The 25141-nt window shown below is 32.8% G+C and overlaps 1 protein-coding gene across 1 annotated transcript in view; it reads left to right on the plus strand.

The window, feature by feature from the left end:
- The window catches only part of LOC143238527 (guanine nucleotide-binding protein G(i) subunit alpha-like), a 52331-nt gene that overhangs the window by 17828 nt on the left and 9362 nt on the right, over positions 1 to 25141 (plus strand). The window contains exons 4-6 of the mRNA XM_076478819.1: positions 20547 to 20704; positions 24063 to 24191; positions 24957 to 25086. Coding sequence (XP_076334934.1) covers positions 20547 to 20704; positions 24063 to 24191; positions 24957 to 25086 — 417 coding nt within the window. The remainder of the gene's footprint in view (positions 1 to 20546; positions 20705 to 24062; positions 24192 to 24956; positions 25087 to 25141) is intronic.

Consider the following 25141-nt stretch of genomic DNA (forward strand, 5'->3'; position numbering starts at 1 on the left):
AGCTCCAACTTGTAAGCATTATTTTTTGTAAGACAAAATTCTATGATGAGTTTTAACTTGTAAGCCTCGATTCTATTGAAAAAGGTCTTAATTCGTGAGTCTAAATTGCATGAGAAAATCTTTCGTCGTAAGTCTCAGCTCAATTTCCTTTTAGTTTAACGGTAATTGTGAAATATTGTATAGAACTTAGCACCAGATTACAATTTCAAATGAAGATTTTTTAAATTTTTGTTTTAGCCAACTATTAAATGTAATTCATCGCAATTTATGAGCTTGTTGTCTCAGCAGCGAACCGTGACGCCAGAGACGACATGTTTAGCATATACTTACTTGATTTATAATGGCTTCTCGTTGGTTTGGAAGAAAAGTATTTAACTTGTGGCGTTTTTAAAATTGTATGAAAGTGAAACATTGAAGTTCGTGTGTGTTTAATTATTGTAGGGCGCGTGAGCTATAAATAGAATCATTCCCCTGATATTTTTTTCTGAATTTAAAATTTTTCATTTCAAATGTAAATTTCATTTTTTTAAGTTATTTTTGAAGTTAAACGTTATTTATCCATTTTAATCTGGAACTGAGGTAACTCAAACATATTGCTAAATATTGATGCGTAAAAAGAATTGAAAAGAGTGAAGTGTCAAGAAACGTCGTTTGTTTGTAATTAAGTATAAAACTACACAAAGGGCTATTTGTGCTCTGCCCACCATAGGTATCGAAACCCGGTGTTTAGCATTGTAAGTCCTCAGACATACTGCTCTGCTACTGGAGAGAACATCAAGAAAAGACAGAACAATGTATTTAGACAATTTTTAGAAACCAAATTAATTTGCCCAAAATGGATAAAATAGAATCAGAAAATTATGAAGCTGGTCAAAAAACAGAGTAAAATGTTAAAAGTTAAAATAATTAAAAAAGAAAGGAACCAAGAGAACAGCAGAGAAAATATAGCTTAAACGAAAAAAACAAAGAGTGTTTGCTAACTCGGAAAATGAAGTTATAATACATATGTGGAGTGAGGAAGTGTGGTAATTTCGGCTTTATTGTTTCCTTAGCTTGGATTCGAACACAAAACCTTTTTTTCGCATGTGGCGGGCGAGTGACCTACACATTTTTTTATCTATCGGCATCATATTTTAATGTTGGACAACTTTCACTATTAGAGTAAAATCATGCAGTTATTGTATTTAATATTAAAAAAAAATTGTTTCGAAAATTTCTCATCCTGGCGAAGAACAAATTTTGTGTTGTTATAAGGACACGTCTCTAATTATTTTTTTATTTAGATTGTTTAAAATATTGTTGTTGTCGGGATATGTCTTATTTTCTTTAAGAATTGCTTTGAGCATCGTAATTCCTAAACCAGCTAAAAATCACAAAATAATTAGCTCACCAAGCTATTTTGGGGATACTAAGTAATAGTTAATTTTGTTCTTGAAAAATAAGTATGCTTTTAGATTGATGGATGAAACTAAGTTATAAATAACCTTAATAGTAATTATATAGCAGCAGCTGCTTTTTACATATAGAAAAGCTGTAGATAATGTATGACATGATGGATTTGTATGCAAATAACATTATTTTTAGATGCCTTCGAAGTTTATCTTTAAATTGACTTGTAATCTTGTACAAAGACAGGAGTATTAATGTTATAATTTTTAAGATTGTTACTTAGTGACAGTTAAAATTTTTATAAAAATAACAAAGAGGGTGTTCAATACCTCTCGTTTGATTGTAATAAAATGACTAGCTGTACAACTGCTGGCATTAACAATTAATGCGAAAGTCTTATCAAACTCAGGTGCAATTAATACAGGGTAAGTGCACAGTTGACATGTTTCAGACCACTTACAGTTTTGTTTTTCTTCAGAGGGGTTTGTTTATGGTACAGTAATGTCAGAAAATGTTTTACAAAATTCATTATTATAATCAGCCATTTCCAATAATCACGTCAAACTTTTATTGTTTGTAGGAGTTGGATAATTCATAATACAGTCAACTTTAGCTTAAATTAGAGAAATTTGACCGTGGCTTACCACATGATCTAAGTAAATAACTTTCACTTTAAAAAATCATTTATTGCTAAATTTACATACAGTGAGACTTGCTTTCTTAGGCATCTCAACAACACCACATATTACACATAAGTGTTCTTCCCAGGTGTTACTATAAATTACAATATTTTCAATATGACTTCCAACATCTGATAGAGTGTTGAGACCTTTATTCATCATTCGCTGAAAAGTTGCTTTAGATGTTTTCATCCCAAACGGTATTACATTGTATTCGTGTAATCCATCAGGAGTAGCAAAAGCAGATACTTCTTTTGCTCTGTCAGTTAGAGGAACAGCCCAGTATCCCTTTAGTAGGTCACATTTTGTGATATATCTGGGTTTTCGAATTTTATCAATACAATCCTCCATTCTACACCTGCTAAATTATTTCCCAACAATAATGATGCAACCTCAGTTAGCAGAGTAGGTCACACTCCAACCACAACTGGTACTGAAACTAGGTCTGATGTAAAAAAAAAAACGTTATAAAAGAGAACACTAAAAAAGCCACCCTCAATACCCTGAGCAATAACAGACTCGCCAGTGGCAGAACTCGAATCTAAGGGCAATATATCCTCTGAAAACAATGAACGAGTGGTTCCAGTATCACGTAAAATGCATATGGGTATGGGATTAGCATTGTCCTTTGTTGAAGACACAGAAACAAAAGGTATAAATTCTTCCCTTACTGTATCAGCCTTTTTATCAGTGGCCAAATCAACAACATCGGGTGATCTGATGTAACTACATCCATATGTAGACATGAAAGTACTGGGGGTTACCTTCTTTTCTCTTTTTCAAACTCCAACAATCGGGCATAATATTACCAGGATTTTTACAGAAATGGTAGACATGTCTTGAAGATTTTTAAAATAATTTCGAACTAAGGAACTGGAATCTTTCAGAATAATTTTGAATTTTATTGGATTGAACAGATACAGGTTTTGGTCGAAATGATAGGCATTTCTTTTTTTATGAAAAGTGATTTTATGTGTTAAAGTGTAACCATTGGAAACAGCAGTTGCTTCCTGTAATATTTCAACTTTCTTTTCATCCAAGTAAGCTTTGAGGTAGTCATTTGTACAGCGTTTAAATTTTTCAATTGGACATAATTGTTTTACTTTGTCTAAACTGTTGCCAATATGTATAGAAGTACACTATCAATCGAAATAAACTTCTTTTTTATGAGTGAATTGCATAAGTTTAACTATTTTTTTTTTTGCGATAACCTCGAAACTCTCAATGATAAGCCTTCGGTATTAATTTGTATACTTTGAAAATAGCTTTTTTAACCTTATAATTCATACAATATTCTAGAGAGAGAACATCGTAAGTTTCTTGTGCTTTACTAATTAAAACTATAATAATAATGACCATTTTACAGTTGGCAATGCCATGGTTTTAGCAGCTTTCTCAATGTTATCAACTACATTTTTATCAAGTGGTGGTATTTTAATATGTCAATTGAGTTCAAAGTTGTCATTTTGCCTTTGCTGATTGTAGTTGAGTCTAATTTTCATTTCTTTCAGCTTCAATATCAGTTTCGTCGATCTCGAGATGTTTAAGTTCTCTTTCAGCTTCGACATGGATTCATTCTTTTTCTTTTTCATCTTCAATATGTGTTTGCTCTTTCTCAACTTTGATGCAGGCTTGTTCGGCCTCGAGACGTTTACTTTCTATTTCAGCTGTGACATGGGCTTGCTCTTTCTCTTTTGCGGCTTCGATGCAGACTTTTTTGAGCTCAATTGTTTGAGTCTTAACTGGATTTCTAACTTATTTGTGGTTGGTGAGTGGAGACACTAGAGTATGCCCCTGATGTTTCCTCAGACAACAAATTATCATCAGCTAATAATTCAACAATACTCTTTTTAGCTCATTTTTTCATTGATTGTTTAAATTTCTAATTCTGATATTTTAGCAGTTTTGAGCAATTCGTTTTTGTTGTATTTGTCTAGTTGTTCAAAAGGTACTGAATCAAGAAAACCTTGATAATCAGACATGATAAACTCTTGTTGGCACTGATAAATAAATATTTAATTAAAATTTGAATTTGAATGTAAAACGAATTTTGTCTCTAATTCAGATCTTGGACATGAACCCCCAATTTATTATATTGCATAAAACAATTATCTCAGATGAATCTCAGATTTATTATGTTACTTACTCTAGATAGTAAGATTTCAAATAGCTGGAAATTTTAATTTTAATTTAGAAGTTAATTAAATGTTGATATGAATTAAACTTATGAAATTTGCCAACAATCTTGATACATACAAATTTCTGTCATAACACAAATCTATTTTAATATATAAATAACAAATTTTATAGTAATGGTTATTACAAATATTTGTTTTACAAACTTGCAAATTATAATGAGTTCTACCTAGTCAAGAACTGAATATTTTATCGATGGTCTAGGTCCATGAAGAGCAAATTAATTCTGAGTTGATATTGTTATACTTTGCTTAAGCTAGCTAGTTGTCTTTTATTGGCTGGCCTCACATTGCTTACAAGCTGACTTTTACTGACAAAGGTAGTTAATGTCCTCATCGAAATGCTTAAGTCTGAATTTAAGTCTCTGATGTTGAAAGGTTAGTAATGTTTGAAATCTATGAATGTTCCTGGCCAAATTCTGTAGTTTTTTTTATTACAATAGCTTTAATTACAGTTATAGCTTCTGAGGCTTACACTGTACTGACTGTAGCAACCAAACAATATTCTATTACTTTCTTCTCTGCTAGCTTTTATACCAGTTAAGTGAGATTCTCGAATGTTCAGCAATATTCGAAGATACACTAGTGTTTTCGTAAAATATTAATTCTTACTCTCAAGGATATTCTACAGATTTAGAGAACATGCGGGATTTAGATTTAACGCAATAAACATCCAACAATATGTCACATACATCAAACTAAAACAAATGCAGATATTAAAATAAATGTATAATAGTAAGTTATTTCTATGATCAACGTAAGATATTACTTTAATATGAAGAGCAAAGCTGAGATAATAATATTAAAAAAAGATTTGAAAAGAGTTGATTTTGTGTAGACATTATTAGTGAGTTTACAGAGTGCAGTATTATTACAATGTTGAAATGTTCAAAACAATTATTCTTACCTTGTTTCAGTATACATCTATAACATGACTAACTCAGTAATTACATCCTAAAGCAATTGTAAGGGATAGAGAATAAATGTTCCTTGTCGTTCAGTATTTTAATGATGCTAAAGATGGGCTTCGAGTGGAAAGGGTATACCTGCAGCAGTATTATTAAACGTTGCACAGGAAAAAAAAAAGACACGTTTGAAAATAGGGATATTTCATTGTTTTCCATGTGAGTGGGAAGTTGTTTGTTATTACACATAGGGCTAGCTGTGCTCTGCCCACCAGGGGTATCAAAACCCAGTTTCTAGCAGTATAATTGCGCAAACATACCGCTGTGCCACTGGGGGGCAAGCCAGGAAGTTTGTTTTTAAGAGCTTATAGGACAGCAAAATCTACATCTCAAGCTAACTTGAAACAACGACTTTGTCTGAAGTGTGAAGGTTGTAATTACGAAAGAGAATCTTGCAACTCTATTGTGATGAAATTGGACTTATCTCCTGGTGCTGGAAAGATAATAAAAGCTTACAAACCAAACGTTGAAAACTGACAGCCACCTAGTAGATTTGCGGAATCACGGCAGTCCTATTCAATCACAGACTAGGCCAGTGCTGCTCCATGTACACTGGAGTTCCTGTGTACATTTTTTCAAGATACATGGACAAAGGTTGGCTTTACTTTTTTTCGTAAAATCGAGTTAGGAATTGCGAGTATTGGACGATACTGTGTGAACATCGATACTGGATTTATCACAATCTGTTTGTTCTATTCCTTGCATTGTGTTACAAATTTTCGTAAAATTTGGCTGTCATTTCAAGTGTTTCTACTTGCTAGATGTTTTAAATGATCATTATAGGTTTATGCTGCGATTATGTTAACATTTTGTGATTGCTAGAGACGGGAAATGTAGTGACGAAATAAAAACAAAGTTGCGTTATTGATGAATCTTTGAGTGCAAGTATTGAGCAGGGCTAGATTGAGGTATTGGGCCCTAGGCCCAGGTAATATTTAGGAATAATAATAATAAATCATTCATGTCTCTGCACTGCTAATTTTATGAACCATAATTTTTTTTTATGGGATGGCTAATAGGTCTTCTTTATGGCCGAGGTTCAAGTCCCAGGTAATATTTGGGCGCCTGTGTATTCATTCTGTTTTAGTATCGTGGTGTTTAGCTCATTCATCAATAACTTTCGAAAAAAGGAATTTCTTTAAAATTTCATGTAGTATATACTGAAAAATAAAGTTTAAATTAATGCTTTACATTATTGGAATTGTATGGCATGTGCACTTAGCATTTTGCAGTTATGTTAAAAAAAGTTAAATCTTTGTCGTGCATTTACAAGACACGCAAGTCTGATTTTTTCGAAGTTCTGTTCCAGTGACACAAGCAGATATGAGAATGATATTCCATGTATTCTGGATAGGATGTCAGTCTATCGTAGATTAACCCCAGATAACAGTTGGGTACTCATCAAATAGATGGGTAGACTGGATCAAATGGGGTAAAATATCTTGCTCTTGGATATAACAGCATAACGCGAGCCATTCTCGAACTCTATCCATCCTACTGCGAGTCCACAGAGTGATGCCACCGAGCTACAATGTTACTTGGATTTAAAATTAAGTTATCGGTAGAGATAGGTTTCTATTTAATGTTTTACGTATTTCAACTGTGTTGTTCTAAGGATAAACTGACTCGAATGTTGTTAACAAAGTTTTTGTATTTTAAAGGATCGATGACGACTTGAATGTTTCTAGTCGCAAAATGAAGACTGTAGTTATAACTTGATATAATATATCTTTGTGTGTGTGTGCCATGAAACCTTAAAAGTGTAGTGAGTGTTAGTATAATAAGCCTAATATAAAGATTTTTTTCCATTCGTGGCATACACCAAGTGCATGTTGATTTGTTCAAAATACGCTGTGCAAGTCGAGACAAGTAAATAAATTGTATTGCTTTTTCCTTTACATGGCATAGTGGTGAGGGCGCTTGACCCGCAATCTGAGGGTCATGGGTTCTAATTCCTATTACCGAATATGCTCACCTTTTCAGCCGTGGAGATCTTTTAATTTAACGATTAATATCACTATTTGTTGATAAAATAGTAGCCCAAGAGTTGGTAGTGGGTGGTGTTGACAAGATGCTTTCCTTTTAGTTTCTTGCAGCTAAACAAGAGACGGCTGGCGAGAATATCCTTTATATAGCTTTGCACAAAATTCGAAACAAACCAAACTTCTACAGTTATGACTTGCTACCTTTAGAGAGAGAGAAAAAAATATGTAGTGGTATTTTTATATAGACTTTTATGGTTTTGTTTCCAGGTGTTACTGAAAATACTGTTTTCCTGTATAAGTTATGAGCAACTTTGTGTTTTGCCTTTATGAGGACTTGGTATAAAGAAGTGACAAAATTCGATGAAATCACCAATTTTATATGTAAAATACACAAAAAGCAGCGAGCAGGATTAGGCATTTAATCGTTCGAGCAAATCGGTCTCGCATTTTATTTATTATTTTTTTATCTTAATTGCGTATATCGGATTTTACTTAATTTAGTATAAATTACTTTAAAAAATCTTTCCTCCAACAACAAAGCCATTACTGCTTACAGCGCCACCGTTCTAACAAGGTGTGTCGCAAATAAATATTACCAGTCATTATATGTGATATATATAATATATATGTTCTTTTTATAATATGTTGTTGTTGTTGTGTGTGTGTGTGTTTTCTTATAGCAAAGTTACATTGGGCCATCTGCTAAGTTCACCGAGGAGAATCGAACCCCCTGATTTTAGCGTTGTAAATCCGTAGACTTACCGCTGTACCAGCGGGGGACCCGTTGTTGTGAAAATTATATGACAAGTTTAAAGAAATTCATAGTTGTCGAATGTGTGAAACTGAAGGGTGTTTTAATGTTGCATAACGTAACATCACTCGTCTGTAAATGTTTCGGAAGACGAGGAGCGGATATTTATTGGACTTTTACATTATTTTATCTACGTAATTATTAACATATGTAAAGAAGTGAGAAATATTAGGCTATGACATAAATACTTCATACTGCAATTTTTTGGAATTCATAAATACTGCAATTTTTTGCAGATTGTATTGAACATTTACTTGTTTCGAAGCTCGTTAGTAGGAGTGTAATACCAAGACTCGCTTACAAGTTTCATTTTGGCGTTTACAAATTAATCACAGAACCTCTGCTAATATACTGATATTTACGGTATATGGAATGGGTTTTAATTTTTTTGACTGGTTACAAAAACAAATGAATAAACAGTCAATTGACCAACGTATCAACTGTGAACTATCTAGTGGGACTACGAGCAATATTTTTGGATATGCAAGTCTGTTTAGTTTAAGAGTTATTATTTAGTTTACTTGGTGTTTAATGATTATTTGGTTTTTTATAACAAGAGTATTAAAAGTTAATCATATTAAAGACGGTATTTGTAACAAATTTCGTTACCTTAGCTCGATAAGAGTCGTACGTTGTGTGTGTACAGTTCAGTTGTAAGTTGACGTCACATCATATCGTCTGTTAGTTCATAGAAATTTCTAGGATTCAGTTTGGCAATATATATAGGCGACCAAGCGAGCGCAAATTAGGTGAGAGAATTAGTGAAAGTGAACTTGAACTGCGTGATTGTTAGTGTAACGTAACGGACGATATTTTAAAGTGAGTTTTACAGTTTAACAGAGATAAGGGGGATAATTTGTCTTATCAAATGGTGTTCTAAATAATTGAACTTGTGTGTATGGACTTTGACGAAAAGGAGATAACTAATTAAAGTTACAGATACAGTTGCGGTAACCCACGTTTTTTCGCTCTTCTATGTAAAATATTTTCTTAACCCAAACGAGCCGTTTTTGCATATATATAGAGTAGAGAAGAAATAATTCGTGTTGTTAGTTAGATTCTAAAGTAATTGAGTCAGCTTTCATGGACTGCTCACAAGAAGATAATTATATAGCCAGATACAACTGTGATATCCTACAGTGTAAAAAAAATATATATATACATGTACTTATTTTCAGTATATTATTTTAAAATAAGTTGATTGTGCGCTGTCCGTTTATTGTTCGAATTTATCGCCAACAAGTCAGACATCTGCGGCAAAAGAATCCCAGAAATTGAAACTTGTCAAATATTCTGGTGTAAATTTTTTGTGACAGTGTTATTAGGTACTTTGTAACCAAGAGATACTCAGACTCGTCAGTATTATGGATATATAAATATAATAGAACAACGTGTTTCAAAAACAGGTGGAGTCCATATGGACTCCCATCGGTAGTTCGAGTGTCAACTAGTCATGTGGTGGAACAGATGCTTTCAGGGTATGTTTTATCATAATTTTTTGAGTCATCATATTTCTATTAAAAGTCGTAATAAGGTAAACCAATATTGGTATACTATTCTTAACTAAAAAACAAATTATCGTAAATCGTATAATATAACCACGGGATGTATTTCAGAATTTAATAACAACAAACGATTTTCTAACGCAACCATACCCCCTATTTTTCCCTCGGTCTTCAAGAGTCATGCAACGGTGTCACTTTTCAGTGGGAAGCATTTCTCGTTCAGACAAGCGTGGGAAAATTTTAAACCCGCGTTTTTTTGTTTGTTTTTGTTTTCTCTGTGTTGAGAATCCAATTCTCTTGTGTAATGTTCATGCATTTAATCCCTTTCATGAATCTATTGAGAGTTTGAACTCGTGAAGATGCCCCTCAAATGGCACAGCGGCAACTCTCAAGAGTGCAACGCTAAAAACCAGGTTTCGATACAGTGGTGGGCATAGTGCTTTGTGCTTAAAAACAAACAAATTCATGCTGGTTTCTGGGAATGACATATGATTCTTTTAAAAGTGTTTTTACCACTTTCTACTGTGAGTGTATTCACTTCAAAAGTAGTATACAAGATGTCTACAAATTAATTTTAGACGTTTGTAAAAAACGTTTTATAATTTTTAAATAAATGAAAAAGCTCGATTAGTAGAAGTTGATCTGTTTCGACGTTTGATAAATATTTAGCAAGCGCGTATTTTGTAATCGCACCATTTGTTTTCCCAGTATCATTCTTGAGACCTACACTTATAGCTAGCTAGTTGAGGGGTTAAATTCAACCATCAGTGGCATTAGGCCGAGAGAACAGCGTGAAAGACAGTGATTCCCACACATCGAGTTCAGCAGGGTACCCACAGCAACGGTACGACAGTTGTTGCAATTCGTCAAAATTAGTATTATGGCGCCAGAGATATGAATAGCACCGATGCCATGCCTTTACTGAAAATGTGTGTGTCGGGGGGAGGGGGGGAGATTGATATTTTAGACCCGACCACTGGCATTACAGATAGGGGAGAAAATTGGCGATAAAATTACAAACCTATCAAACATTTTTACTTTAAAGACATATGGGTAATTCTTTGGCAAAGTAAAATTTATGCTTAAATTATTCTCGAAATCCAACATAATTTTCATTTACAACTTAAAAAACATAGCAAAATTGATATATTGATTGTCAGATGTAGAGAAATGTGGATTTCACCAAAAAGGATCATTTTTAGATTTTATAATTTAATAAACAAATAACAGGTGATTTCTTATATTACAATTCATGTTTTTCACAAAGGACACAACAGAAAAAAAAAATGGAGTTGAACTTTTAAGAATAACTTGCTAATTATCATTCAAACGAGAAGTAATTTATAATTACATAATAATTTTCAGTTTCGCTGGAGTTTGTATTTCTTGCTTTGAAGCAAAATCCTCAGATCAGAGTCACTGTTATTGTTTGTATGTAATGCTGGAGCTGTGAATGTGTTTGCGTTGCGTGCATTTTATCACTACCGTCTATATTAAATGACGCTTTACACGAATATATATCTGTGTATGGTAAAGCAAGGAAATTCCTGATGAGCAACCTGATTACATTGTTAAGGAGCGCGCCAGTTATACCTGAGATTGAGTCAACACTTACGCCGTAACTGCTTGCTAGTTGGAGTTCATGGTCTGGTTAATAGAAGCTCTTCCTTGGCAGGCTCCTCGTCTTGTGACCAACTGATAAAACAGCACAACATAGGAAGGTCGGACCTATCTATCGTGACAGTTTGCTTGGGCTGTACTTGTTTTGTTTCTAAGACTTCTTGCATCATAGCTGGTTCGGTGATTTCCATCTGTTTAAGAATCCAACAAGAGAGTAGATGCTACCTTCTCAGGTTTATTTGGATAATTATTCAGCTTTGTGGATCATCAGTTTGATAACTGACTTGTTACTGATTCCGAGAAATTAGCTACAACTTCACAACCCGTTAATCATTGTGTTATTCTCGTGTAAATTTATGACATCAACTGTGTGTGTGTGTGTGTGTGTGTGTGTATATATATATATATATATATATATGTATATACACAAGTACACTTTTATTTTTCTGATTGGATATGAGACAAGCGAATGGAGGTTAAGACTGATAGACGGTGTATCCCCACCGCAGTGAGGGTCCTACTTCCTCAGTCACCTCCAAAACCCAGGGCACATTTTCTAATCCCACATTACAGCTTGTATCATGATATCTTTTTAATTAGTGTAAATTTTTTTGTTTAATTTCTTTTTATTTTGGCCTTTTTTTAATTTACAACAAACTAATATTATTAGTCAGAGGTTTAGATTTGCTGTTTTTTAACGCAGTCCTTCCTTGTGATTTTACTTATTTAACTTCATTAAAATGTATTCGTTTTCACTAATATATAAGTTTCAACACGACACATGAGAATAAATATCTTGTAACAGATTTTTTTGGCGATGATACTGGAATAACATTAATATATCTGTATCCAGGCTTAATGACAAATGAGATGTTGGGTATGAAGTCTTGTATGGTGAAAATATAGTTTTTTTCACAGGATATTTTGTGTATTGCTATCCACAATAAACACCTTTTAAATTTCGATTAGGGAGAAACTCATATTTCACGTAATAAACATTTGTTAGATATGGTAATTTGTATCTTACTGCCCAAAGTTTATGAAATGTGATGTAAAGGCAGTAAAGTGCTGTGTATTTAAATTAATTAAAACTGTTTCGTGACTTGCCTAGGTTACTCACTTGTGAGTTTATTTACGTAAAGCTCTGAACGAATCAATGACTTCGAGGTTAAACATATTTCACAACATATAATACTCAACAAACACCTCTAACACAAAAATACACCTTGAGTTAAATGGTCTGATCATAGATGACAAATATATCAACTTGTCCAAAAAGAACCCCTGATCTGGCGTCATTTTCAAAAAGTGGATAACAAGGACAGTAGTTAATTCCCGGATCCTTACCCAACAAGGTGACAGTACCGCTGCACTTAGTGTCTGTTAAATAAATGAAGAAATTAACACAGAGACTTAAAACATAAACACTGCTGCCTGAGAGGGGATCTAAGTGATGAAAGATCCCTTTTCCAAATACTTTTCACTTTACAATGGATAATACTATCTACACCTTGCCTACCCACAACGTGTAATACTATCTACACCTTGCCTACCTATACGCATATGACAAAACTGTCCTTAATGTTTTTTACTCTTAATTTCATTTTTGCGCAGTTTAAAGAAGTTTAGAAAGCGTCCTACGCACACATACGTGTTAGCTAAGCTCTGACACACACAATAAATTTAGAATAAAAACAGAACAGCTCAATTCAGATAAACAAACTGGTTGCTCTTCGAATAATTGTCTTTGCAAGTTAAGTCAGTGTTGCAAAACTAATAAATAAGCACTAGTTAGACACTAGCAGCCTTTGATCTGATTCTTTTGCCACTTTTGAAAATTAAACACATCATCTCTTAATGAGTATAGCTAATTAATTATACACTTCTTATGTACGCTCTTACGTACAAATATTATAATATTCCCTCTGTTAACAATATTTTCGGTCATAAACCGAAGCGTTGCTTTCAACTAACACTAAAAACAATGCATTAACAGTGAAGTTATTTTAAATCATTTTTAGAATGATGAACACCTCTAGCATTGCTTAATGGTTAGGGTGCTTGACTCGTAATCTGAGGGTTACGAGTTTTAATCTTTGTCACACCGAACATGCTCGCCCTTTCAGCCGTGGGGCGTAACAATGCGACAGTTAATCCCACTATTGGTTGGTAAGAGAGTAGCCAAAGAGCTGGCGGTGGGTGGTTGTGACTAGCTGCCTTACACTGCTAAATCAGAGATGGCTTTCGCAGATAGCCCTCGTGTAGCTTTGCGCAAAATTCAAAAACAAATAAACGATGATGAAAATGCTCCACCTACAGAGAGTACAATTTATTTGAATTAGTTAAATAGGTGTGATCAATGAATTATTAGACTTTCTGAAGAAAAAAAAAACGTAGTTCATAACAAAAATCACTTACATCAAGTGCACAAAGAAAATGAAAATAAAGATATCGTTACCATTTCACTTTGTTTGTTCGCGTTATTCAAATTAAACAAAGATATCAGAGGGAAGTAAACAGTACCATCTGCCTACGGGAGAGCCTGATAGATAAAAATTGCATATTTCAACTGAGGTTCCTGGAAAACGAAAAGGTTGACAAGAGACGGCTGTTATTTGAGCACCAACAGAACACGACGTTTGCCTACACACCTCTTAAAGTTTTAACCTAAGTATGAAGTAAGTTGAAATATCACAGAGACTGCGTAGTATCGTTTCGCTCTTTGTTATATCGTTACATTCCCTGGCATTCGTATTGAAATACGTTAACATACATTACATTATGTTATGTAATATTATCAACATTTTATCACCCACATTTCCGGATAGTGTATTATGTTTCTTGTTTCTTTTTGTTTCAGAGACTAACGGTTAATATGCCAAATATAGGAACAAATGTTATACCATAAGCGCCACCAATCCTCACCTAAATTGTGTCCATGGACAGTGTTACAACACTACTTGTCCAGCGTCTCACCAACATTTAGATGCAAAATGGACTAGTTTCTGTCCTGTTGAAAGAAGAATACACACTTTCTCTATGAGGAAGAACAGAACTTTCCAATGTTTATAGATTTATAAAGTTAATGAACGTTACAGTTCATTCGGCCACCAGGGACCGTTGTAACTTAGGATATCAGAATGGAAGAGTTTTCTTGTTTTCTTACAGTTTCTTTCGTCTGAGGATCAAATTATCATTATTGTTTTTTTATTTTTTTTTTTTGGCTTTATGCAGTCATTCCGTAATTTCCATAAACCATGATCGGGGCAAAAAAAAAGATCGCTTGGTCTCTGAGCACCCACGGTTTATTTATTAAATTTAAATACGTATTAAGACGAAGCAGAGAGAGAAGTGTCTTAGGCTGGTTTGTCTATATGTTTCTGTTCGGATACATATTAATACGTTTTAAAGTGTGTGAAGCCACTTGTAGACAGCATATTTGAGCGTGTATTGTGTTTTTAAGAGTCAGTTTAGGGGAAAGAATCACCCCCTCCTTTACCAGTGATATCTCTTTCCTTTAACAGTTAACAACTGCCTTTATCTTCAGCACTACTCATTTAGCTTGCTTTAGTGTTAATATAGTATTTTCCATTTTGCTTTTTGTTTTAATTTCGCGCAAAGCTACACGAGGTCCATCTGCGCTAGTCGCCCCTAATTTAGCAGTATGAGACTAGAAGGAAGGCAGCTACTTATCACCACCCATCACCAACTCTTGGAATGCTCTTTTACCAATGAATAGTGGGATCGACGGAAACTATATAACGCTCCCTCGGCTGAAAGGGCGAGCATGTTTTGTGTAACGGGGATTCGAACCCGCGACCTTCATATTACGAGTTGAGCGCTCTATCCACGTGGCCATGCCGGTCTTCCATTTTGCAACAACTATGCTATGCTTTTATCACACTTTAGCGATAAAAATGGATACTTGTTTTATTGTGTTTAATATTTGTAAAGACAACTATTGTGTTTTTTGTCATTAGTGCTTAATATTAAAATAAGCTACAGTGGCTTTAATGCTTAAATATTTACTATAATTGTGATTAGGTGTTTAAATCAAGTTTTAGGTTGTATCACCAAAGGTAATTTTGTGTCCGTTTGTTTATATCTTTCAACCGCTATAATACTAGGCATATATATATATACAATACACAAGTTGAACCTACGAAATTCTGCAAAAATAAATTGATTTCTTCATACACTATTTTGTAAGGTAAGTTGCATATGAACGTTTCCGACACTGATTATATAATTCAGAGTAAGTTGTATAGAGAACGAAAAAAATTCTGACTGTGCAAAATGTGTGCGACAAATACGACAGAGTAATACTCCACAAGAAAGAGAAACCAGTCCTGACAGCCAACGAAAAAAACACGATCATCTTTAGGCCTAGACCGAGTGAGAGCGAAGACAGCGATTGCATCCTCCATGCAGAGCGTCGCTAGCAAGAACCGTCAAGAACACGAGACCTTCGTCGGCGATGAAATAGGCTCGTGTTGAATGAAGTTATTTAACCTGCTTCAGGCGTCTTGCTTGGGGCTTAGATTTTACACCAACACATATGTGTATATGTCTGTGTACGTTTTGCACCTTCTGGGACGACATCACTCTGAAGATACACAGTACTACAGGATAACCCAAGTTTTCGTTTACGTCACTAAGAGATTGTGCTCAATAATTCCTTGTGTGAATTCGTGTTGTTATTCTTTAATTTGTTTTTTTTATTACATATTTGTTGTAAAGGAAGTACGTCAGTATTAAAAGGGTGTTATCACCAAAAATAGGCAGCCATTTGTAATTAACACCAGGTCATAAGTTTACGCACAGCACTTTTTACGATCCAGACTTCGTGTGCTTACATTCCATAACATTGAGTAGCTGCTATTGATATTGTAGGTGGTTACGTAACAGTAAACAGAGTCGCTGACTTTTAGGGAGATGTGCTGTGTCTCGGAACAAGGTTGTTAAAAAAAAGAAGTTATGTTTATTTTACTTATTCTTCCATACCCTGATCATATCTATATAGAAAAAATAAAGTAAAAAAACACACATTTAGTCTCACAGTAGACATTAAGAAAGCGAGTTAAAACATAAACGAGTATGTTCTATTTCGAATTCTATGCATTTCTACATTGTCCTGAGTAAAAAGTACGTGTCAACTGCAGTAGGTTATTATAATGAAGATATCAGTGATGTTCTTACGAAAGAACTGAGTGAATATTAAACCAACTGAAGAACGAGTTAGTTATGATGTTCTTACGAAAGTGTAAATTAGAATTATAGATCAATTTCTCAGTAAAAATAACTCTAGCGCTTCGAAATGTCGAAATGAATTGCAAGTAACCATTCTACGATACGATTAGCATACATTAAGTTTAAAGACAGCTACCCCTAATAGGTTAATCAGCTTGATACACACACACATTTACGTTTAAAAAAATCGTATTTACTCCACTTGCCACCCACGATATCATTTCTAACGATATGGTTGGCGTTTGTCACAAAATTGAGCTTCAGACATGAATATATATATAATATGTTTTAGGTTATTTTACAACACTAATGATGAATTTAAGTTACAATGTAATCGAATTTATCATTTCCTGTGACAGTGAAGAAAACATTACGAAAGTTCTCGGTTTTCTTGTTTATTTGTTAACACTGTCCTCAGATTCCTTTTTGTTGTTAGCTTTGTGCTCAAGTTTATTCTTAACGTTGTGCTCACGTTCCTTGTTTGTTGTTAATTCTGTGCTCAGGTTTATTGTTTATTGTTAAAATTTTGCTCACCTTCCTTGTTTGTTGTTAGCTGTAAGAATTTATGAGTGGGAGAAAACAAGAATGTGGTAAGATACGTCTAACATTATATCTGCCATATTCAGTGCATATGAAGTATTTTGTCCATTTACGAACGCTAATGATACCGGTTAAGATATAACAAACACACCAGTGGTCTAGGCAATATTGATGTCGTAAATTGCGTGAGCGACAACTGCTATGGTGTAAACTAGATTAAGTAAAGTGTAATTATTGTCAGTAGTGTAAACTTGCATAAAGAGCTGTACCCACTATAGGAAACAAGCTTCGAATTGCGACGTAATAATACAGAAATTTACTTCTGACTGTAACAGATTTACTGTTGTACATTTATTTTAATACCTACGTTTGTTTTTATGCATGTGACGTATATTGTTAGATGTGTATTGCACAAGCCCTGCCTGTTCACTAAATTTGTAGCAGATTCTCGAGAGCAAGAATAAACAACTTGTGGCTTACGAAAATACCAACGTGTTTTCTTACATTATTGAACGTTTGATAATTTCGTGCGTTTCGTATAAAAAGATATAGCTGGGAGACACTTTTATATTTTTTGTTAGCTACAGTCAGTATACTATAAGCGTCGGAAGCTATAATTGTGATTAATGCTTATTAATCGGAAAAACTACATAATTTGACCACAGTATTTAATGTATTTTGAATATTATAAACCGTTTGTATTTTCTTATTGCAATGCCACATCGAGCTATCTGCTAAGCCCACCGAGGGGAATCGAACCCTGATTTTAGCGTTGTAAATCCGTAGACATACCGCTGTTCTAGCGGGGGGGGGGCTATAAACCGTTTAACTTCAGTGAATTAACTTTGGACGTTAGTATTTTAACGAGGACATTAGATATTGTCGTCGGTAAAAACTTACAGGTGCCGCAAGGTAGTTAGCTGTCAAGAGAAATGTACAGGTGTACCAACGAAAAATTAATTTGTTCTTCGCGAACGTTGATATAAAAAAAATTCAATTCCGGACCAAATATGGCTCAGTATTATTTATAAGTTTGTAAAACTCGTGTGTATAAACCATCATTTGTAATAACTAATACTAATAATTATTATAGATTGTATTGGTTTTTTAATATTAAAATATATTTGTATCGACAAAGAAAATTGGATGTATAAATCGTGTTGGCAAATATTATAAATTTATTACTTATAAACATTTAATTAGCTTCTAAATTAAAATATCAGACTATTTGAAATCGTAATACGTAACGTACTTAACCCAATAAATCGGAGACACCTCCGAGATAAATTATAATACATAACACATGACCCACTAGTGAGAGCGCTTGAATTTTTGAAATATAATTTATTTTACTTGTGTATCTATGTATCTATAGTTTAGATAGTACAATATTTAAGGGGTTGGTTTTATAGTAAATTCGAGTTGTATGCTTATATATGATTTATTATATATATACCCTACATCTCATTTTAAAATTTTTGGTATTGTGATTCTCACAATTTATTATTTCTGCTTTAACTTTTTTTTTTTTTTGCATCTTATGTACCCAAATAAAAAATCTGTTATGCGTTTTGGTACAACATTGTTGAATCGTAAGTTTTATCTTATTTTTACTTTATTTAGCTTTAGTTGGGAAACAAATGCCAGTTTGATACTATTAGGTAATGGTACTTGAAATCTCTCTGAAGTTTTTCATAAACGCTGATAATCAAGACATGACGTAAGAGACCAGGAGGTGATAAAATCATGCCTATTTCTAACTTAAAACTGTTTTAGTGTTTCCAAACAAAGATATTTGTAATTATCCACATACAAATAGCATCTTTGTATGTGCAACGAAGCATCATTTTATTGCAGGATAATTTCATTATTATATACTTGTCTAAAAAACAAACCTTTCTTATGTGTCTATTGTTAGTCTTGTAGATTTTTTTTAAAATTACTCGCAGTCAGTGATAGACTAGTGTTTATATTAAATAACGCAATAAATGATGAAATATTTAGTTTCTGCATTAGAATAATGAAATAAAAAATTTATATTTTCTGAGGTTAATTGAACTGGATGAACGCGATTGTGTTTCCTCACCTGATGGGTGACTCGATATTGTTACCTTAAGGCAATGTTTTAATGTGACAATTTTACCTCTCGGCTAGCTAACATCAGGGTGTCTTGAGTTACATCCTGAGAAGAGAAGGGGGTCATTGGCTTCGTTATTAACGTTGCGTTCTGCTGTTCTGACTCGAAGGCAAACTGAGATAACGACGGCTTTCCTGCTGTCTCTTACCAAAATAGGATAATGAACTGCAGTACTTGTTTAGGCCTGTTGTTTCATACACTGTAATGGTGTCTTTTTTTTTAAACCCTTAAAAATCAAATGACACATACTTTTGAAAATGGAATTATGATTAATCATATCCTATAAACCAAATTATTGTTTAATTGTGTTCCTTTTTTGTGGTCATAAGAGTATTAAAGTGGATTTATTCCAAAGCTAGACTTAGTATATTTCACGCAATACATTATATCATTAATATATAAAAATATTACAATTGTATTCATTGCTCAAATATTAATTGTTTTGTTCAATATTCGTTAAAAAAAATGCCAGCGAGTTTAATGTTCTAATCAATACAGTAAATTTATTGATACAGAACGATAATAGGGTTATTGTAAAGTCCTCTGTGTTTAATTATTGTTTTGTAGACGTAAATTAGTGTTGTTTTGAATTTGTGTGTATTTGGCAAGGCGAGCTTTATGATCGAAATGAAAAACAACTCTAGTTTTGTGTTAAAAGCTATACAATGAGTTATCTGGGCTCTCCCCACTGTTAGTAGCAAAACTCACAAAACACACACCAACTCCATTAGTTTGTGCATTTGTTAATATTGTGTTCGATTTTAGATTAAATTATAACCTGTTGAATAAATGTTTATTGTTAATTTAACTAGTAACAATTATTTGAAATATTTAACCTCATTAGAAGCACTTTGGTTTGTTTTATTAATTAAATTTGTTTCAGTTTTGATCTCAAAGTTTTATTATGATTAGTTAATAAATTATCCAATTAGAGGAATAATGACTTCGTAATAAGGTTGACTGTATAATTTCTAATGCATGAAAAAAATAAACGATTTCACAACTTGTTTCATTGTTGTTGTAAGATTATCCCCCCCCAAAATGTAAGTAAACGCACCTTTAATCACAGTAATGATAACAGTTCCTGTGTATTTGTAGTTGTGTTGTTCACAATATTTATGTACATGTACTTGTTGCTTACACAGATTGTTTGTGGTTGTGTTGTTCACAATGTACATGTTTATTTGCTGCCTGCACAGATTGTGTTTAGTTGTGTTGTTCACAGTGTGCATGTTTACTTGTTGCTTACACAGATTGTGTGTAGTTGTGTTCACAATGTTTATGTTTATGTGTTGTTTATATTGACATGAACCCGTGACCCTCAGATTGCGAAAGGAGTGCCTTAACTAATTGGCCGTGCTGGGGTTATATAAATAAATAAATAAAAGAAATTGTTGTTTTCCTAAAATGTTAACTTAATCTTGTGGTTGTATAGCAAGAGTTGAAATAAGGGTTTTATCCTTCTTCAGGATGATGCAAGACAGTTCTTCATAGAAGCAGGTGCCACTCAGGAAGGAGAGCTGAATCAGGACCTTGCTGTGGTCATGAAAAAACTCTGGCTGGACTCAGGTATCCAGAAATGTTATTCCCGCTCCAGAGAATATCAGCTGAATGACTCGGCTTCTTAGTAAGGGAAATTCTAAATAATTGTTTTGACGTGTATTAACATGTATAAAAACTGTAGTATTGCAATTAGAGCAAATATTGTAAGTTGATTTTTTTTTACTTTAATTTGTACAGCTGTAATGAATGAAATAAAACTGCTAGAGAACATTCTAAATTTGTTCAGCAATGGCTGACATCTAAATGTCAACCTTTAAAAGATATGTAAAATTGTTAAGTTAGACAGAAATTAACAAGATCTTCTAGAGAGTAATATTATAAAACAATTTCTGTGAACTAGTGTAATGAAAAATTAATAATTTTACAAGGATAAATTGTTTTTGTGTTCTTGTTACTGTGTCGGTTGTTTGTAATTTGTGATTTCTCAGATTCAGGGAATGTGGGCAAGTTTTAGTGTTGGGTTACGTTCATCTTATATTTACACTTTCCTTAATTGCATTTATAGCAACTAATAATTTGGGTTAAACAGCAAAAGAATAACTGGATTTTGTAAGATTGGTAAATAAAAATAAGATGGTCAAAGTTCTAAGTTGAGAGTTTAGTAGTTTAAATCGTACTGTAACAATAAATTAAGCTTAATATGTGTAATGGAAGTTTTGAAATCATATAACAGGTTAATACATTATTTTATTAAACAAAAACAATCTATAGGTTGCTTTGTTGTCTTTTTGTGTTATAAAGATTAATTTGTGTACTTGAACTTGGATCCATCTAATTCATCAGTTTAAATTCAATTTATAGTTACAGGTAGGTTATAATTTAAATCAAGCTAAGTACATTATATTTTTAACATTATGTATGTATCAAAGTCAAATTATTGTTATTTCAAATAAAACTGCTTATCTAAGTTATATATAACTAAAGATAAAATCAACTAATTTAGTGTGAAGATGAAGTGGTGATAAAAAAATATAATCATTAACAGTTTTAATAATAAGCTACTGGTAATTAATATTGAGTATACATTTATAAATACAGTGGTTAAGACAAGTGTAGGATTTAAGAATTCACAGTTTGTTTAGATGTAGTGGATACAATGAGTAGTTTTTTTTTGGAAACTAGGAACTCTACTTTAGTTAGGATAACCAACAGATAAAGAAAAGAGTTGACTGGGAAATGGCAGCAGGATTGCAAAAGGAGCTTAAGTTTTAACATTAAAGAAATAAATAAGCTAACAATTACTTTCAGGAAGTTAGAAAGAGAAGTGTTGTTAGGGCTAAAAGTAGTTGTTTTAAATTTAATGTGCTTATTATATTGAGTAAGAGATTTCAGCCATTGGCTAGTGCAGACGAGGAACTATTAGAGGGAAGGCAAACAAAAGGGGTAAAGAAGGATATGAAGGATAAACTGAAGGAGGTTATACATGATTCCTTGACAAGGCATATGGATAGGATAGCCTCTGGGGTAAATAGGTAGAAAAGAATTATATTATGCTATCCAGGTGCATAAGTGAAGGATATAACTGACAAAGAAGGAGATATTGTAAAGAGGGCTAGCAGAGATGTAGTTTTTGTTGTGCATATAGGGACTAATGGTGTAGGTAAAAGAAATCAGAGGAGCTAATTCATAAGCACAAGTGGCTGATAAAGACATTTAAAGGAAAAAGCCATAACTTAATTTTTTGGTTATTAAATTTTGCTTTTTTTTTCAGTTTTTTCCAACAAAGATTAAAGCAGTATTCTACATCTTGAACAGTTGATAGATGGAAACAAGATTAAACAAGATAGGTACATAAATTCTGAGCTCATTAAGAAAAAACTGCAAAGTTTTAAAAACTGAAAAAGGCTTTCTAGCTAGATTATTTTTCCTCAATTGTTTTGAAAGAGGTTAAAGATTGGATATGTGAGCCACTTGCTATTAATTTTTGTAAGTCCTTCAAAAGTGGACTGATACCAGCAGATTGGAAGTTAGCTAATTTTATTTTATTTTATTTTTTCAAGGAAGGTAATAAAAACTGTATTAGAAATTACAGGCCTATTATTCTTATGTCAGTTGTAATAAAAGTTTTGGAAAGTCTGATAAAAGATGCTTTACAAAGTTGTTTAACAAGTTTAGACTTTTATTGGATAGGCAATGTGGTTTTACTGAGGGAAAATCTTGCCTCACAAATCTTTTAATATACTTTGAAAAGGTTGCTGCTTATGTGGCTGAGGGTAAGGGTATAGATTTGATGCATGTGGATTTTCAGAAACCCTTTAATAAGTTCTCATGTAAAAGTTGCAGGGGATAAGTTAGCAAATTGGATAGATGAGTTGCTGGATGGAAAAAAACAGAGTTGTTATAAATGAAGTTTGGTCAAACTAGATTAATGTTGCAAATGGTGTACTTCAGGTCTCTCAGTCTTAGGAATGTTGCTCTTTGATTTATGCTAATGACATAGATGAAGGAATGTACAACAAATTACTTATTTTCTGATGATATCAAGGTCTTGGGTGTTGTTGACTGTGAAGAGGATGCTGCTACTTTACAAAATGATTTAGATCATTTAGTGAGTTGAACAAGTAAATAGTATATGGGTTTTAATTATAATAAATGCAAGATAATGTATCTGGGTTATCATAATTTGAATTATAAGTATAATTTGGATGAAAATTATCTTAACAGTGTCATGAAGGAAAGGGATCTTGGTGTAATAGTTGATCAGCCTCTTAAAACATTCAAAAAGTGTATTGTTGTTAATGGTAGGGCAAATAGGATTTCAAGTTGTATCTACAGAAATATTGGATACAAGTCTAAAGAGGTTACAATTTCATTATGTATGTCTCTGGTGAGTCCACATTTGGAGTACTGTATTAAGCATTGTATTTCTTACCTTAAGAAGGACATTGAATTGTTGGAAATGGTATAGAGGAGGTTTACTGAAATGGTGCCTGGGATGGAGGAGTTATTATATGAGGAAAAATTATGATCTCTGAAATCGTTTTCTCTTGGAAAAAAAAGAAGATTTAGAGGGTATTTAAAATGCTACACCACTTTTTTCATAATTAACAATGAAAGTAGTAGGAATAGGGTACACACATAAATTTTGGCAAGGTGTGAGTCATCTTAAGCTAAGACGGTTTTATTTTTCTAAGAGTGGTTGTCTTCTGGAATGTGTTGTCTTCAGATGTTTTAAAGACAGTAAGTTTAAATGATTTTAAAATAAAGCATCATAACTATGTGAATGATAAGGACCAGCTTTAAAATTTGTTTTTTAATTTATTTATTAATAATTTAGTTTAAAAGATGGGACAGTTGAAATGGACCAATAGGTCCCACATTGTCTCAAGACATAGTTATTTTTATCATACCTGTTTAAAATAGCATCTTCTTAGATGCTATTATAAGTTTTGTATTCTTTAACTTTTTTCCTTTGTTTTCAGTTATTTAAACTCTCTTGATCGAATCTGTGATCCAAACTATATCCCCACTCAACAGGATGTCCTAAGAACTCGTGTAAAAACTACAGGGATTGTTGAAACACAATTTACTTTTAAGGGCCTTCATTTCAAGTAAGAAAATTTATTATTGTTTGTGCAAAAATTTCAAAACTTTAGTCTCATTAGAATAAGCATTTTTGTTTCCTTCCTTAATTAACATAAAGATATTTTTTTTAACATTTTAAATACAAGTTGTTTTAAAGTAGTACAACAAGGGTTCATTTTGAAACCAAGTACTTAAACAGATATATGTAATATTTCAAAACATGTAGTTTTGTTATTGATTGACTTTAATGAAGTTTTTTCATTGCAGCACCCTGTTTTCTTTTTCTCAAGTTAGTTTTGTTTGTTATAAAATTTTGATCAAAGGATAAAGTATAACAACCTTAGGTGATGTAAAATTAAATATTTTGTATGGTATTACTCATTGCTAAGCATTTTGCTATGAAAGTATTAAAAAATAGTAATAATATTCTATCTTGTAATGTTCACTAAAATGTAGTGTTTTGTCATATTATAAAGAAATGAAACTACTTTCTCTGTTGGGTTCGAATACAGATATGCATGTTGTTTTCTGTAATGTTTTTAGATGTTTATACATTAACTTTTCAATTTGAATCACTTGTCTAAGATTGAGGTTGAATAAAGTTATTATTGCCTCTTTTGGCTTTCTTATTTGTTGTCCAGATATTGTCTGGCTTAGCGATGCTAGATCTGTGCCTGTATATATATGATATAATTGATTAACTTAAATGTTTTATAAATTATCCATTCTCACTAATATAAGATTTGATTGGAACTTGAAGAATTTAAGAAAATAAAATTCTTGGATTTTAGAATGTTTGATGTAGGAGGACAGCGATCAGAAAGAAAGAAATGGATTCACTGTTTTGAAGGAGTCACAGCAATTATATTCTGTGTTTCTCTTAGTGAGTATGACCAGGTTCTGGCTGAAGATGAAGAAATGGTACTTTTTTTCCCCATTATTTACATTTTATAAATAATTTAGTTTAACATCAACT

Source organism: Tachypleus tridentatus, chromosome 13 (assembly GCF_004210375.1).
Source record: "Tachypleus tridentatus isolate NWPU-2018 chromosome 13, ASM421037v1, whole genome shotgun sequence".
NCBI classification, from domain to species: domain Eukaryota; kingdom Metazoa; phylum Arthropoda; class Merostomata; order Xiphosura; family Limulidae; genus Tachypleus; species Tachypleus tridentatus.